General features: G+C 40.3%; 3 protein-coding genes across 6 annotated transcripts; 1 reads left to right on the top strand and 2 right to left on the bottom strand.

The window, feature by feature from the left end:
• Positions 1-8: 8 nt before the first annotated feature.
• Positions 9-7332, bottom strand: LOC105699968 (RNA-binding protein 45). 2 transcript variants are annotated; one of them, XM_012425450.2, is made up of 6 exons: positions 7101-7332; positions 6515-6629; positions 5643-6436; positions 5313-5554; positions 4771-4908; positions 9-4637 (listed from the first exon to the last, which is right to left on the bottom strand). In XM_012425450.2, the coding sequence occupies exons 1-5, from the start codon at positions 7297-7299 to the stop codon at positions 4795-4797; spliced, it is 1464 nt and encodes a 487-aa protein (XP_012280873.1). In that variant the 5' UTR covers positions 7300-7332; the 3' UTR covers positions 9-4637; positions 4771-4794. The 2 variants fall into 2 exon arrangements, with proteins under 2 accessions (XP_012280873.1, XP_012280872.1); XM_012425449.2 differs by having other exon boundaries at positions 4775-4908.
• A 1382-nt stretch (positions 7333-8714) lies between these two features.
• LOC105700015 (6-phosphogluconate dehydrogenase, decarboxylating) lies at positions 8715-11553 on the bottom strand. The gene is made up of 5 exons (XM_012425540.2): positions 11202-11553; positions 10701-10924; positions 10310-10554; positions 9604-10229; positions 8715-9365 (listed from the first exon to the last, which is right to left on the bottom strand). The coding sequence occupies exons 1-5, from the start codon at positions 11210-11212 to the stop codon at positions 9023-9025; spliced, it is 1449 nt and encodes a 482-aa protein (XP_012280963.1). The 5' UTR covers positions 11213-11553; the 3' UTR covers positions 8715-9022.
• Positions 11554-12451: 898 nt separating this feature from the next.
• LOC105700029 (ADP-ribosylation factor-like protein 5B) lies at positions 12452-16605 on the top strand. 3 transcript variants are annotated; one of them, XM_012425570.2, is made up of 4 exons: positions 12452-12516; positions 12985-13196; positions 13732-14176; positions 14333-16605. In XM_012425570.2, exons 2-4 carry the CDS (start codon positions 13151-13153, stop codon positions 14379-14381), a joined length of 540 nt encoding a protein of 179 aa, XP_012280993.1. In that variant the 5' UTR covers positions 12452-12516; positions 12985-13150; the 3' UTR covers positions 14382-16605. The 3 variants fall into 3 exon arrangements, with proteins under 3 accessions (XP_012280993.1, XP_023290603.1, XP_012280994.1); XM_012425571.2 differs by lacking the exon at positions 12452-12516 and adding an exon at positions 12846-12891; XM_023434835.1 differs by lacking the exon at positions 12452-12516 and having other exon boundaries at positions 12829-13196.
• The last annotated feature ends 1202 nt before the right edge of the window (positions 16606-17807 follow it).

The following is a 17807-nucleotide window of genomic DNA, read 5'->3' as shown; positions in this document are numbered from 1 at the left end:
AAATNTATATATATATATACAGAGTGGCCCATTTTTAAGGACTCGTTAAGAGTATTCTGAGAATTATGGTTCGTGCTTGTACTTGAATTTTAGCATTAAATGATGTCTTTTGTCTACGTTCGTGCTCATGCCTCAATTTTAGCGCTGAAAGACGTCCTTTAGCCGTTTAAAGTCTACAGATAATAGTCTTTTAAAAGAGATTTGAGTACAGGCCTCAGGGTATATTTAAAGAATGTTTTGCCTTAAAATTGTGTGACTTCGAGGGGGAACAATGGAAATAATACCAAGGAAAGTGTAATACTCCCAATGATGATATTAAAGTAAACCTCTTATTTTTTTTTAATGACACCCTTTATTTTTCAAATTTCTTGTTAGAAACCCCATAACTTTTAGAGGAACCATTTCTCCTTCAATACTGTTTTCCCAAATTTCAAGGCCAAATCGTCGTAAGTGACTTAGGGCACGTTGTTCCCCTTTCGAAAAAGGAATTATTTCCACGGAAAGAATATGTTAAATAAAAATTACAGTAATTATTCGAGCCGTTTAATTTTTCAAGCGAGTCAACCATATTAGACCCCTTAAAAATAGGACTCCAAGCAAGCAACTTAAGGAAAAAAAAAATTTATTAAAAGCAAAGAAAGATGAAATATTGCTTAATGTAACATCATCATTGTAAATCCTACATTTTCCTTTATCTTCTTCCTACTCTTCGCCCTCGAAACAAAGAAACTTTATATGAAACATTCTTCGGTTAAATCCTCGGTTCATAAAATGGGACACCCTGAAGTTTCATTCAATGCTTCTTGAAGCACTTGCAGCGTGCTTGCTGTGTGCGTTTTTTACGTGCGGCCTGATGTACACGCGACATCACATATACCATGTGCGTACCCTCGGGATCATAAGACCCAGGACCTCGAAGACGACGTCAAGACAATTCCTGAACACCCTGGTAGTCGCATGTCCAGGAAAAACCTCAAAGAACCCCGAGAACCCAGTCTAAAAGCAAGCCGTGCCTTCCAACATAATTCAAACGGCGCAATTTATGGGCATTTACGTCGTCAACATTCATTAATGACTCATTATCTCAATTCTCCCCTTAAAGTATTATTCGCAATCGACTTAGCGCAAGAGTACTGCAGACATGTAGCAATAAAACCCACGTAGTGCAAAATTAGCATTCAGACAGAACGGGAAAAAAAAGAAAATCCCACATGAAATTCTATCCCAAAACGCCATAAGTTATGGGGGCAGAAAAAATTCTATTCATAGTTGCAATATTCTTTTCTAGGAACAACAAATTCCCTATCACCCATTCCTTTGAATAGTGACGACAATATTTTCTTTTTGGCAGATGCAGCAAATTCATTTGCCAATTTAGCAGGCATTTTCTTTAAAAAAAAGCTCCCCACTGGTTACGACTACTATTCGATACAATTGCAAACATTTTCATTGTTGCGATTATTCCTGTAGTAAGCGCAAAACATTATCGGCAATGCTGTCCTTTGCTAAAAATGTAAATGGCCCTTTTTTTTTCTACGCGATGTACGACCCTTAACGCGGGGACAAATTAATTTAATTATAAATATCAAGGCGTACTTAACGATCCCGCGGGTACACCATTACACACTAGACACCGTTCGTTCGACATATCGGAGTACTGTAACTATATATAAAATTCATGCTATCGCTAATGTCCAGTTAAATATCGCGTGCCGCAGACATTCGCGGTGCGCGAGTCGTTGTGTACGTATAGCTAAAACGTGGATCGCCGAGATGTAACATAAAGTCCGATTCAGCATATCCGTGACGTGTCCGTGAGGATGGAAACATCTCATATTTTTATTAGCCCTTTGACTGCAAAGCCCCTTTGACGTATGGGCGAAATTCCCCAGCGTATACAGGCAATAATGGACCAAACAGTAGACGTAAACATACGTCTTCAGCAGTCAAAGAATTAAAATATTCCCACAGAGTTTATAAAAAATGGAGAGAGCAATGCAATAATATACAATAGTACATGTATACGTTCAAGTATCCTAAGAGAAATCATCTTTCTCTAAACTTTTCCGGAAGTAGGCTGCGATTGAAATCTTTTGACAAAGGAAGTTTAAGCGACGGCATGAATATGGCTATGACGTACTCTACACTTGCGCAGTAATAATTTTAGGAAAAGTTTCGACAAAAGATACCGTCTAACCTTTTGACAATCTCTTTTAGATCGTCTCATCCATGTCTTTAAGCTCTATGAGTATTCGTACATTTCCGTATTCGTTCAGTATCCGTATCCGTCCGTGTCAGTGTCAGTGCGCCGACACTGATCTGAGTCGATAATTTTACGGTACAGCATCTTTTCTACGACTGAATTCATGCTTTTATGCTTCCTAGTTCTCCCCAAAATATTCCTGTTCCATTTCAATTTTATTTTATTTATTTATTTTTTCTTTTTAATACAATATGCGGCGAGAAATACCCGCAATTTTACTTAGCGGGTTTTTTTGCATTTCTGCATGCAATCGTGAATTGTGTATAACTAAAATCGATTTATTTAACCAAACTCGTCATTCAATCTTGGACAACGAAATGCCCATTAAATGTCTCTTGTTAATCGTTTGATAAACTCGATTCATTAATTAATATGGCAATTATTCTACCTAAATACCGTACAAAATTGCGGGAATTTTGCACCGTACTCCGTCCTACATTAAATAACCATTAAAACATCCCGAAGTATCGACAGAATTTACTTTCACCATCTATAAGCTCCTTGAACAACATTCTACATTTTTCTTTCTTCCTTTACAAATTTCATGGATCCACTTGCGCTTTTTGCATAAAATGCAAATAAGTGAAATTAACGAAATCAACGAAATTAGTGAAATCCCTCGACTGTAAAATCCAATCTTCTAAGTGACTCGGCATACAGTAACCGCCGTGTAAGAACATCCTGTTCCCTTTGAACATTCTATATCTTTTGAACATCCTGCACGGACGAGGCGCGAACATGTCTGAATCGGTCTTAACGAGACCACACCATAATGGAAAAAAAAAAAAGAAAAAAAAAGGGTACTCGACATCCAACGACGGGGACGATCCTTGCTTTGGAACGCGAGTCGATCAGCAACCACATCCTTGGCATGCAATCGGTTATCAGAGCATCGATAACTTGAACGTGGAACGTCGCGACTTGATCTCGGCTTCTTTTAAAAAAAAAAAAAAAAAAAAACAGGCAGAACCGCGAATCATGGATCGACCGAGAAATAATAAAAAATATAACAAGTGCTAATGCTACGGCACAGAATGAACACGAAGCCTGTGCGAATAGTACACTTGGTGAGGTTCATTCGATGAGCTCCCAAACTCTCGCGGCTAATCGTTACTCGTAAGTCTAACATTGTTTCACAAACATGTCGAGAGCGCGTCGAATTACGTCAACGTACTTAAAGTAATCTCCGTTGGCACATACTGTCGCTAGTCCGGGAGGTGTCGTCGGCGATACCTCTCGTAATGCGAATCGATTCGATGATTTCTTTCTTTCTTTTTTTTTCCCCCTAAATTTCAGATTACCGACGAACGGCTGTCAAGAATGATCTATCCGAAATGTAAATGTGCACGTAGTACGAAGGGACTCCGGCGAGTGGCCTTGGATTTTAAGTCCCGTTTAATTTTAAAAATACAAAAATATCTACGCGGTAATTCTCGTCATTCCTTGTTTCATGTTTTCTCTCTTTCACACTCTCTCTCTCTCTCTCTCTCTCTCTCTCTTTATCTACTTTAGACGCAGCGATTGCGTATATTTACGAACAAACGCGGATGTCGCATGCACAGTTTCCGCCGTGGCTTGGTTAAGGGTCCGGTAAAGCCAAGTCGGCTCTTTTTTTTTGTTTTGTTTTTGACGTCAGAAGCGAGGCAATCGCGTGAAATTCCCAATCAGTACTTAAAGATTTCACATTTTTCACGTATTCGTCGAAATAAAGAAGCTATAGTAACCAGTGGATGCATAAAACATGTCAGCTGGTCCGTGTTTGTGATTGACAGTGTTCATTGCCGAATTATCGGACCTAATCTCGTCAACGGGCCAATTTTCGGTGAGTGATATCTCATTTCGCAGTGCAAGACCCGTTATCAACTAATCGACTGACACTTTTCGTTAATACCAATAATAATAAATTCCTTCCTGTCGTACTATTCATTGGCAAATGTCATTCGCTTTGTAGAACATCGATTAGGAACTTTACCCGATTTCCTCATTTCTGACGTTAATATTCAATATTGCCGATCTGACTTTACTGGACTCTTAAAAGTTAACTGGGATTAAATCAGACTCCGATATCGACGCAGTCTCACGTGGATATTTGATATATATATATACACACATATATATATGTATATATATGTATATATACTTTGAAGATATCACTCTTCGCACAGGCCTGTTCAAAGAATGAGTTGCGTGAAGATGTTGTAAGTGTAATAAGTAAGGGAGGTATCGTTAAGGTTTCAGTAACGTTGATGTTTCAAACGTAAACGATAGTTAAAAGTAGTTGGAGTTTCCTTTGGATGCAGGCCCAACGTGGTCAAGTGAGTCTTAAAATTCGTCTCTTTTGTTGCGTGCGTCCAGCTTGTGTATACCAGTCAGTCTGTGGAGATAAATAGAAAAATTACATTTTCTCTCTCGTTTTATCGTGTTACCGGTGATCGTCATCATTATTGTCAGGCAGTAATTACAACTCAATGTACACAACTTGTGGTCATGGGGCTTCGCCGACTTACTTACGTAATACACGAAACCGGAATTTAATGCTCGTCCTCGTCCATACGTAAGCGCTTTCTCCGATCCTCGCCCACGTTACGTTCTTCGGCCTCCAACACCTTCAACCGAGACCCACAAATCTCCTGCCCATGTAAAACCTGCGAACACATTTACGCGTCCACCATTAACAAACTATATTCACTTGATCGAGGAAAGTATTCTCGTTCTTGAGGAACTGGATATGTAGATTTATAAACGCCAGATCGCAAAGTTACATCTTTCATCGCCGGGATCTTATCGCAGTCTCTTACCACTTGTCGACTGACTGCATATTACTGTCGTGTGTACACATTTTCTTTAAATAAGTATATCACAGTGTACAATTATACAATTTAAATCAATTCTATTTTAATTGTGTTATCTGTATACTTGAAAATCATTCCAGTTTAGCTTTCGACGGATCAAATCCACCCATTGAACTAAATAAAAACTCGCTTTTCAGAGAGAATGTATTGGGAATCGTATCGACCTTTGAAAGTAGCAAGTCTCTTAATTATCATACCTCGATAGCTTTATTCGCGCTTTCCACAGAAGCATACTTCGCGTATCCACAATTTTTCCCAGGGAGCATGTAAACATCAATTAGGTTACCAAACCTAGAGAATGCATCCTTCATTGCATAGATTGGTGGAACAGGTGGTCCACACACAATAAAGCACCTCTTCGCAACCTCGGCGTCGATGCTCGCCATTGGTTGCACCGGAGGTAGTTTGATGCCCAGATTTTGTTCAACACCCAGTGAGCCTGAATGGATCACAGAAAATTATGCTTGAATATCACCACAAATCTGTTAATCAAAATGTTGAGACACAAGTAGCATTGAATTAATTACTTGGTGCTGTCAGTCCTGCAGCCTGTATAAGGGATGTAGCTTGTGCGATGGTTTCTGCTAGATGTGCCAAATCCGTTCTAGGAAGACCTGCTATACTAGAACTGGTAGGTTTCGAAACAGACTTTGGAAGAGGTGCAGCACCAGTCAAGTCTGGCTTGACGATCATTCTGTGACCGGGAGGATATTCGAAACCATGAAATTTCTCTCTCGCATATGCGGCTGCACTGGGATTTGAATAGACGACTGTAGCCTGACCTCTGGGCATTCGATAGCGCACATCAGTCTTCAAGTGACAATAATCCAATCCAGGAACGATATCGAACAGTCTCCATAACTGATCCTGGTTTAACGCCGGGTGTGCAATGACTTGAAGCCTCGTATAACCTTCTGTGTTTGGATAATTTGTGGCGATCTCCAAATTGACGCTACTTTTTCCAAAACTCGAAGATGTATATGCTCCTCCGATATTGTCATATGGTACGGACAAACCATTACTGTACTTTGCCTCTGTATGCTCAGGCTTTGGCTTCTTCGGCTCAGCAAATACTGCTTTATATTTCCTGTCGCACTCTTCGAACGCCTTGGCTGCACTGGATACTTTCCTGAACTTCACATATCCAAATCCCTTTGATTCGTTGGTATTTCTGTCCTTAACTACGGTTGCATATTCAATCGCTCCAAACTTGGAAAACTCTTGCTGAAGCTCGCCATCTGTCATCGATTTAGGGAGAACACAAAACAGACGAACCCACCGTTCCTCTTCATTTGTTTCACGAACCGAACCTTGATCGCGGCTGAAATTTCACATTTAACATAATACAACATTAAGAATTAATGACTTATCCATGAATTTTCTAAAAATAGATACTTACTTTGAGGCTATCATCACTTTAATGGGCCGTCCAACACAGCCCAGCATTTTCCCATTCATCTCTTCCAGAGCAAATGCTGCTTCCGATGTCTTTGAGAATTTAATGTATGTAACACCTATAAAAGAAAAAACAACTTTGAATATTATCAAATGTTATAGATATTTTGACACACGAAGCACTTCTTTGAATATTTTTCTTTCAATATTTGTGAATAATCTACAAACTTTACCAGTTTCGTCCAACCTTTCAATAATTAAAAGAAGTACATAAACATGAAATATGCACATAAAGAAATGGCTTAAATTTAAATGTTCCGTTTTAAAACGACACACCGACAAAACGTGGCGAAACCCATTATTTTAGTTTTTCAAACAACGTTAATTTACAAATAAAGCGGACGTCGGAAAGATCCGAGTTTAAAAGCTTCCCGCCGAAATGAGCTCCGGCGACGTTTGCCGTCGCGCGACATTTCTAATGTCAATGACAAAATATAACCATTGTCATCGTTCGATCTTCACGGTCGTATGCAAAGCTCCCCGGCATCAGTGACAAAGTTTATCGATCGCAGTCCATAAGTACGCGGTACCTTTATTTTCCCCGGTGTTGCGATCCTTGACCACCCAGATGTCTTCGATCTTGCCGAACTTCTCGAAAGCCTTCCTGAGATCATCCTCCTCCAGGTTCTTGTGGCAGATGACAAATAACCGGGAATTTGGTGGGTCGTCATTCTTCGAACGCGGATCCGTTTGCGAGTAGTATGAATCCCGTTCTCTGTGGTCCGCCATCTTGGAAATGGAATAAGCGAACGTCGCGTAGCGACCCGCCAGCGTGCCTACTCGTGGTTGTCCAATGTCGCCGCGGCACGCGCGCTCCTGATTGGCCGCTTTCCGTTAAATCCACCAATGGCAGGACACGATTCACCCGCCTCGGTTCCAACCAAAGACTGCGACTCTCCCGGCAAGCGAAGATCGGTTACATGCAAGGTTAGTCCAGGGTCGCGCCAGGTGGGGGAGGGTTCAGAAGACCATGAATAATTCTCACATAAGAGCGTCTTCGTCGCACCCGTGACGTAACGAACGAAAAGAAAAAGAGACGGTCTCGCTGCGAATAAAGAAGAGACTGGACATTGAATAACTCGCGGTAAACCGATCTCGGAAGAAAGTCGATGAACCGTTTCGCTGCTATTAAAATCGGCTTCTTTCTTTTTTTTTCAGCAAAAAGACGGACTAACCGAATCGTGCTAAATGCTCTCCAAAAATTTCACTCCATAGAGGGGTTCCATTTCACAACCGAGCACGTGCGGTTCCGGTAACTAAAAAATAATAAGATACATTATTTTCAATTTTTTGGCACTTAAGTAAATATTGAATAGTTATTTAAGGGGGATTCAAATCACCTGTCTGGATTTAGCGTGGAATCTCTGCCGGGCGAAGCGCTTTCGGAGCCATTTCGTAAAACTTGAGCGAACCTTCTGCCTCTTTCGGCTTCCCCCTCTCCCGGCCGGCCACGTTTTAAATGAAAGGCAAAAATAAAAATATGCACGTAAAATCTGTGCAAGTGGAGGACGCATGCGCGTATGGAAAACTTGAGCGAATGGTCTGAACTCTTCAGAACTCGCCCGTCGATGTTCCTTTTTCCCTCGGGTCGAAGAGAAATCTGGCTGCACGCGACATCCGTCTTTTGACATTTCGAGAACGCTCAATTTCGCAATAACTGTATTTACAGAACATGCGATAATCTCCGCTTTCGAACCTGGAATTTTCCGGGTTGCTTACTTTTCATTTAGCTTTTCTAGACCATCTCGGAGAAAGATAATGGCAAGCCGGACAATCCTTAATGACAGTCATTTGCGCAACTAATGTGAAAGTGGAAGCGTCGACAATTACTAGCCCGTGATTGCACTTGCTTTCACTTCCATGACATGTCTTCGTTCAGTCGTATTTCTTAAATGTACAGTTTGTACTTTTAAAAATAATAAATATATTAAAGTCAATGAATTGAATAAAAATCCAACAGAATGAACTGCTCAAAAAACGTTCTGAGAATGATCGAGAAAGGCTCGAAAACGTTCATAAACTGTCGAAAAACACTCGATGACGCTCGGAAACGCTCGAAACCGCATAAGGCTCCAAAAAATTGAAAAACGCTCGATAACGATATATCCAACTATGAATGCCACTTAACAGAAAAAAAATTAATATAATGCTCAATAATTTATTCATAACCATAAATTGAAAGCACAATGGGCTTTCTTTGTAATCATTTACAAAATGCTACAAACCATAGTTTCATGTCCCGCAGAATTACGTTCGTACTATTTCATCAAAATATCCCATGAGATCACTTCGAATCACCATGTTCATGACTATGTAAAATGAGGTCTGCGATTCTACTATAAAAAGCATAAACAATTATAATAAAAGTTTCAGTTTGTATATATGTACATTAGGTGTCAAATTGTCATGTCTGTATGCAGTCGATGCAACTCTTCCATTGTACGCATACATTTTATGCATCATACGTTGATGCAGAAACGTTTCCTCCATGTCCTGTCCAGTTTGTATGTACAAATTTTCCTTCCTGTCCAAGAAGCTCATAAGTATGGGCTCCGAAGTAATCACGTTGTGCTTGCAACAAGTTTGCAGGGAGTCTTGCTGTACGGAATCCATCATAAAAAGCTAACGCCGTTGACAATGCAGGAGTTGGTATGCCAAGGGTAACGGCATTTGAGACGACTACCCTAGCACTTGTATGGCATTTCTTCATAGCATTTGCAAAAAAGTCGTCCAGCAACAAATTAGACAGTTTTGGGTTCTTATCAAATGCTTGCTTGATATTTCCCAAAAACGCACTGCAAACCAATAAACATCGTCAGTACTTTAATTATACAATTATTAGAATTCTAGAAAATATCCAAATAATTAATCTAAAAAGTTATATAACAATTACACAACGGTTACTGGAACACTTTAAATTATACTTAAGATACTTCTTGTGCGTTCTTGAAGCGCTTACATGACCCTGGCATTAATTGCATGACTTGCCCTTCACTTTCTATAATCAACAAAAAATAAACCTAAAGAAGTTACCTTCTAATAATGCAGCCACCTCTCCACATTAATGCAATGCCACCATAATTCAAATTCCAATTGTGAACTTTAGCAGCTTCGCGCAACAACATAAAACCTTGTGCATAGGAAATAATTTTTGAGGCATATAATGCTTTCCTCGTATGCTCCAGAAACTCTTTCTTATCACCTTGAAATTTACCCTTGGGACCTTCGAGAACCGTACTTGCTTCTATTCTTTCAGATTGCAATGCGGACAGACATCTTGCAAATACAGATTCACCAATTAGAGTTACGGGAACTCCGTAATCCAGGGCAGCTATGGCTGTCCATTTCCCAGTTCCCTTTTGGCCAGCTGTATCTCTTATCCGTTCTAGTAGATATCCTTTTTCATCCTTGTATTTTAGAATATCTCTGGTTATTTCAATCAAGAAAGAATCCAATTCGCCTTTATTCCATTCAGTGAAAACATCACTCATTTCTTGTGGAGAAAGCGAAAGACCATTTCTCATGAGATCGTAAGCCTCGCAAATCAATTGCATGTCACCGTACTCGATTCCATTGTGAACCATTTTGACAAAATGTCCAGCTCCTGTTTCGCCAACCCAGTCACAGCAAGGTTCTCCGTTAACTTTCGCACAGATTGCCTAACAAGTGTAAAGTGTCATTTAAGGAGACAAATATATTTTTTTTAAACTATTAGTATAAAGTGTTTTCTTTGAGTTACCTGAAAAATAGGTTTGATATGTGGCCATGCTTTAGGATTCCCACCAGGCATAAGGGAAGGGCCGTACCTCGCACCATCCTCTCCTCCGCTTACTCCACTCCCAACAAATAAAATTCCTTTCTTTTCTAACTCCTCTGTGCGTCTTTGCGTGTCTTGGTACTCGGAATTTCCACCGTCGATGATAATATCCCCCGAGGAAAGAAGAGGAACTAACTTTTCAATAAATGCATCTACAGCTGGACCGGCTATAAACAGTTCATAATTTCACCATAATACTCATAAATTAAAAATATACAATCGTTACGAAAGTATGCAACATTTAATCTCGTAAGTGTCACCATTCTTAACTTTACAACCAATTCTTTAAAGTAGAGAAAATTACAGCCTTTACCTTTCACCAGCAGCATGACTCGGCGTGGCGATTTCAATTTCCTGACCATCTCCTCCAAGCTGAAGGCACCAATAACTTTCGTGCCCTTTGCTTCGTTTTCCAAAAACTGTTTTACCTTCTCCGTCGTACGATTATAAGCACAAACGACAAAGCCATGATCGTTCATATTAAGAATCAAGTTCTGCCCCATGACAGCCAGTCCAATGAGGGCGATGTCTGCTTTCCTGAAAGAGAGAATTACAAAATGCATAAACCGTCATTGTGAAAGCACAAAATTACAATACAACCTGTTAGATAAAACTTAATTAACTTTGTGAAACAAAGCTGATTAATAGCATAACTGACGTATCGAAATCACAAAGTTCCTTGCCAGTACTTCTTATATGTTTATCCGATGACTTAACTAATAATTAAAAGTATTTTAACATATCGAAGGTCACAAGGACTATGTGAATAAGAACAGTAATTGGATTATAATTCACAATTCTACATGCTGCTTACGGTTCTGCCATGATCCCTATGTCGTGAAACAATATAGCCAAGGGATAAAAGCCTTCTCAGATTTTCAGGAGTCTCCAGTAGCAACAAGTGGTCGCTTTCTGCTACTTGATTGCTAAGTCAACTTATCCACGCGGGTAAAAGACCTTCGTACACCGCTCGCGGTATTTTCTTCGAGCAGTCAGCCGACACCTCGATAACCAATCGTGTTGCTTGAAAAATTGACACTGCTCCTCATTATCTTTCGTCACTACCAAGTCACGACATGACCGGCTGACTCTGCAAGTGATCCCTCTACGGTTGCCTTCGCCGTTGGATAGCCATGAAATTCATTATTCCGTCACACTTCGACATGCTCTCGATATAGTAATACAACCTGTAATCTCACGCCAATTCAAAATGACATTCTTTTCCGCGATTTTTCAGTGCCGCGATCAACTCTTCGCCGCATACCAAATCTACATTTTTTTTTTAAATGAATCGAATTCTAAAAATACGAGTTAAACGTAGCTTTCCGAGAGAATAAGCTAATAACGGTTTGAATTTTCGCGCGCGTAGCAGACGTGCCAATCAGCGACGCCCATTCAGCGATGACGTCATCCGTCCGCCGGAATCATTCGTCACACTTCGCTGCTCTCGAAATCGAAATATAAGCCAGAGATGAGTTGGGAGATTGCTTACGGGCAGAATCGTGTGATTGCATCCTGTGCTGCCCTCTGGTTTCGTACGTTAGCTTTCACCGTTTTTTGGCCCCAAGGGCGGCGCAACGAATTTCTGATAGTAGCTCGCGCACTCGCGATGGCGGTACCATCTACCAGTCGCCGTTGGCGGCTCCCGCCCGCCCGCACGCACGCACGCACGCACGCACACCCGCCCGCCCCAAAGGCTCCAAAAAATTGAAAAACGCTCGATAACGATCGAAAACACTAGAATATCACTCGATAACACTCGAAAACGCTCTGAAAATGCTCAAAAAACGTTCTGAGAATGATCGAGAAAGGCTCGAAAACGTTCATAAACTGTCGAAAAACACTCGATGACGCTCGGAAACGCTCGAAACCGCTCTCAAAATGATCGAGAAACGCTCGAAAACGTTCGAAATCTCGCGTGCGTGCGTGCGTGCGTGCGTGCGTGCGTGCGTGCGTGCGCGCGTGCGTGCGTGCGGGAGCCGCCAACGGCGACTGGTAGATGGTACCGCCATTGCGAGTGCGCGAGCTACTATCAGAAATTCATTGCGCCGCCCTTGGGAGCAAAAAACGGTGAAAGCTAACGTACGAAACCAGAGGGCAGCACGGGATGCGATCGTACCATTCTGCCCGTAAGCAATCTCCCAACTCATCTCTGGTATAAGTCGCCATCTCGCGCCGATTCAAAGCGACATTTTTTCTTCTCGTGAAGTTGCGACGCCGCGGCGAACTTCTTGCCGCGTACCAAAGATACATTTCTTCAAAGTGAATCGTATTTTAAATACACAAGTAAAACGTAGCACTCCGAGAGCGTAACGAGGCTAGTGTCAGGTTGAATTTTCGCGCACCTAGCAGACGGGCGATCCGCCGACCAATCAGCGATGCCCATTTCGCGATGACGTCAACCGGCACAGTTTTGCGATCGCGGATTGGTGGTTAACCAGGTATTTCAATGGGGCCTCTCAGATATTCAACATGTCGCGATTCGCTTGATTAGATTAGGGCAGGTCTGCGTTATATTATCCCTATGTTATCGTTATTCCTCGACTCTCGGTTATTTATTAGCGGTTGTCACCTACATAATCAACGAAAATACGTAGGGATCCACCGAGCCGCAGTGACTTCTCTCGGGATGCGGCGAACATAACCCCGCGACTATGAGAATCTTCAGGCCCGACGCTGATCTCATTTTCGAAAGTAGCACCGTGTCGTCGTAAACGTAGGTAAACAACACTACTTCCACAGTTTAAAGGCCGAGCCTCCAGTATGGGACTATTATTCTCGAGATTGTGGAGTTTTTTCGGAAACGAAGGTAAGTTTGACGTGTCTTCGCCGCAATTAATTGTCCTTTCTCTTTCCTTTGTGCAAGATGGTAATCGGTTCGCTCGCCTGGAAGCATGCAAAGTTTTTCGCTGACAGCTGGGTTTCTCGAAAATCCACCGTCTCTTGGCGGAAACGTTTTTATAGACTCCTAATGCGTAACTTTCTCCTCCCGATTGGCTTCCAATGGTGTGCCATGACGCCCCATTATCATTTTATGTCTTACGTCAAGTAATCTTACTTGCTTCGCTTAATGAGATAAGCTGTTGCTTAATGTTTCTCTTCATTGTCATGCATTGAGATAAATTTATTGATTCAGCATGTTTGAATAACACATAGCCAGCACCGCTTTTTATTAAGACTTTCACTTCAGGCGTTTAGTATTTATGTGCATCATTCCGTACCTGGTATGCTCTTTCACCTGAAACTCAGAATTTAATTCTCACTAAGGCTCTGAATATCGTATAAAGACAAGAATTTAATCTTATGTAAATTAAATCATAAACATTTAAATATTACATTTACAGAACATAAGATAGTTATGGTCGGCCTCGATAATGCAGGAAAAACGACGATCCTGTATCAGTTTTTAATGAACGAGGTTGTCCACACGTCACCTACTATTGGATCTAACGTCGAAGAAGTGGTGTGGAAAAATATCCACTTTATAATGTGGGATTTGGGTGGACAGCAGAGCTTACGAGCTGCGTGGTCCACTTATTACACCAACACTGAATTCATCATCATGGTCATAGATAGCACTGATAGAGAAAGATTAGGAGTAATCAGAGAAGAACTGTACTCCATGTTAAACCACGAAGAACTAAGTAAAGCCAACGTTCTAGTCTATGCTAACAAGCAAGATTTAAAGGGCAGTATGACGGCTGCCGAGATTTCGAGGCAGCTAGACTTGACGTCAATTAAGAAACATCAGTGGCATATACAAAGCTGTTGTGCATTAACCGGTGAAGGGTACGTATTATCTCTTACAGTTTGTCCCTTGTTACCACAGATTATTTAATCTTATCAGTAAATTTAATTTCAAAAATGAAAATTAATCTCATGCAAAAGTTATTTTTTTAAATTAAGTAGGAAGTGAAAAAATATATTAAATATCTTATTTTTCAGACTATATCAAGGATTAGAGTGGATCGTGGGCCGGTTAAAAAAGACATGACGTAGATTATGAGAATCGAAGACAGCTCTAACAGAGTATTTGATATGTAAATTATGTAACGGGTGTAGGTACCGTGTCACTTTGACGGTTGTACAAATTAACATAAAGAGGCATAAGATTTCCCTATCAATTTAGCAAAATTCAGTATAACCCTCAAAGTGTAGTCTCGTAAAAAATCATGCGATGCTGAATATCGTTTTACAGTAACATGGTGGACGGGAACGTTTTTTGTTATCAGACATAACGACGTCAAACGAATTCAGATCATCCATCGAATAAGCTTAAGGTGCATGTAATTGTGCAATGTTTTCTCGGAACGTGCTCAAAGTTTAATACTAGTATTTTGCTACAAAAAGGTTATCCATATTGGTTCGCTCCTACTTCTACCTTATATTCCACGTTAATCTGTAAATTAAGCTAAAGCTAATGGATCGTTGAATTTGCAAAGCCATTCGACGGATACGCTTTCATGAATGAAGTACCATCCGATTGTCACTTTGAAAGAGTGTAAAAGTCTTGTAGTAATGTTTACATAAGAGATCTGCAACCTGTAAAAAATCTCGTCCACCTTTGTAATGTAACAAATCTTAAGACCGTCGAATTAAATTAATCGTTAATTCTATGTGCGTAATGATAAGTCGTTCGGCTTGTTGCGAAACTATAACGATACATATATGCCGTGTATATAGTTTTTATACTTCCTAATTGACAGCGATCCATTGTAAAGAGCGAACTCGCATGTAGCATTGGGATAGGCTCAGATTTTTAAAGTCCCTACATAAGAACGTAAGCAGATTCATTAGCATTCGGTACGTGCAAACATCTTATAAGACTTCACCGCGAGGTTACTCAACAAGCCTAACTGTAAACTTGTAAACGGAATGCAGACTACTCTGTGATACAATGTGGATTTAACAATGAGACAGTTGTTTGCTCTAGAATAACGTAAGGGATGAGGGAACTTTAAAGTGGACATGTATTTACGATGTACACTCGTTTATTCCACGTCGAATGACTTTCGCGATCTGTAATTTATATTTTTTAACGGCAACTGCACTATTAAGTAGTTCCGTAAGCTCACGGACAAATTTGCAAACGCTTAGAAAATGTAACTTCATTGCAACGAAGTGAGCCACGTGTTAATTATTCATTATTGTTAATTTATTCGTCGGCACGGATGTCTCGGTAGTTTTGTTTAAGCATGCAATTATCTTTCATGAAAATTCCCAGCAAGAAAAATTTGTCCTCGAATTTATGGCACGACCCAATACATCATACTTTCCATAAGTTTATAGACAAATTTGTAAACGGCTTAAAAATGTATTTTCTTTGCAAAGAAACTAATCACGTGTTAATTAACAATGTATTCTTCGACACTCTTGATAATTTCTCGGTAGATTTTTGTTTTCTAAGCATGCATTTATCCAACGAAAGTTTGCTCTAAGAAAAATTTGTCCCAGAATTTATGGAATAACTCAATATATCATTTGTTTTTCGTTTGGCATTTTTTGCGATGTAAAGACAAAGGAAGGAATGAGGTTAAGAGCATGATTACAGTCAGGCTCGTATCGTTTTAGGTGCACGATTAATTAATGGTAATTAAATCGAGTGACAGCTGTCTCGTCCCTTTCATTCGAGCTGTACATGTATAACGATTAATTTCTATGTAGCTAGAGAAATAATCTCCGTTAGGTAATTTTAACTGATATAACATAAAATCGTAATCAAGACGGTCGAGCATTATCGAATGTAAACGAAAATCCATCTTAGCGATCATTAGAGGTACTCTGCGAGCGAGGAGGGTAAATAGCGTCCAGGTTTAAGAGTGAGACGAACGTTTAGGAGTTTTAACACGGGAAGAGGGACGTTGGTTTTTTTCTCATATTGAGAAGATCTCTTCGAGGTGGACACCTAGAGGTACTTTGTTCTTTGCCGAGGTTCGCTCAATCGTCCGGTCATCTCTTGCGAGCGATTTGTAGGCAAATTATCGAACTGGAAATGTACACTTTGATCAATCCTTTTTTTCTCTCCCCCTTTTTTGTTCGTTTTTTCTTTTATTTTTTTTTTTTAACGTATACTTGTTATGGCGTACCGATTACGAGATGTAGAACAAAAGGCCGACATTCGACGAGTATATGCGCTAATTGGAGACGATGCGTTCTATATAAATTTGTTAAATGATTTGAAGTTTGACATTCTGAAATATAAGTCGAAGAGGATTCCATCGAGAGATACTTACTCCGTAAATTCCCGTACGACCCGCGAGATGGCCTGAAATTTATGCAAGTAGTTTCCGAATTTGCGAATCAATTGTTGGCGAGCATTCGGAAAATTCAGGAATTCGTAATGTAAGGCGCGCACTGTTCAAAATGAAAATTCCCGTCGACGGGATTCGTAGGGGGGAAAATTAGAGAAGGGCGTCGCGCATGATTTGAAATCAAAATTTTTATCAATGGTCATTTGTAAAGGTAAAAAATTCTTATCAATGATTTTTCGTAATGGTAAAAAATTCCTATCGATGGTCTTTCGTGAAGGTAAAAAATTCCTATCGATGGTCTTTCGTAAAGGTAAAAAATACCTATCGATGGAATTGGTAAAGGTAAAAATTCCTATCGATGAAATTTGGCAAAAATAAAAATTCCTATCAATGAAATTCGCGAAGGGAAAAATTACGAAAGTTCGTCGCACACACTTTGAAATCAAAATTTCCATCGATGGGATTCGTGAAGGTAAAAATTCCCATCGACGGAATCGGTAAGGGCAAAAATCCGTAAAGTTCGACATGCCCGATTTAAAATAAAAATTTCTATTGGTACAATTCGTAAAGTTCGTTGCGCCCGGCTTAAAAGTAAAACTTCCGATCGATGGGAATTTACAGATTTGACTGCGCACGATTTAAGATGAAAATTTCCGTCGAAAGAATTCGTAAAGATAGACAAAAAGGTTCTCAACGAGTGGGAATCTTACGCAATTCGTGCCAATTAGGAATTTTCCGCGATTTTCTCGCATCCGGCGTTAAAATTCAAAATGGCCGCCGTTGTTTTATTGGGCCCCTTGAATCGGGAATTCGCCAAGTAAATAAAAGAGAAACCTCCACCACGAATAACCATCAGCTGGAGTTATCAGGATTCCTATTTATTTAATCTTTCTTACTTCTTGTTATAAATAAAGTACCGCACACACTCATCCATTCGCTTGACGGTGGGTCTACCACTGGTCGTTCTCCGTAATTTACACGCGGTCCTTACGGCGTTAACGTACAAAACAAGCGGCTTCTCATCAGCTACGCTCTCTAAGAACAATAACTGGGCGCATTAGGCACGTCTTAAACGCTATTCTCGTTTATGTACTTCGTTAGGTGGACACGCAAACATGGGAGAACTAAAGGTTTTGCGACGGTCCTTGCCGAAAGGACGCTCTTCGTTA

This window comes from Orussus abietinus, unplaced genomic scaffold (assembly GCF_000612105.2).
Source record: "Orussus abietinus isolate OABI.00-Male unplaced genomic scaffold, Oabi_2.0 scaffold76, whole genome shotgun sequence".
Classification (NCBI taxonomy): Eukaryota; Metazoa; Arthropoda; class Insecta; order Hymenoptera; family Orussidae; genus Orussus; species Orussus abietinus.
Note: the sequence above shows the minus strand (reverse complement) of the source record. Positions and strands in the feature narration are given on the sequence as shown.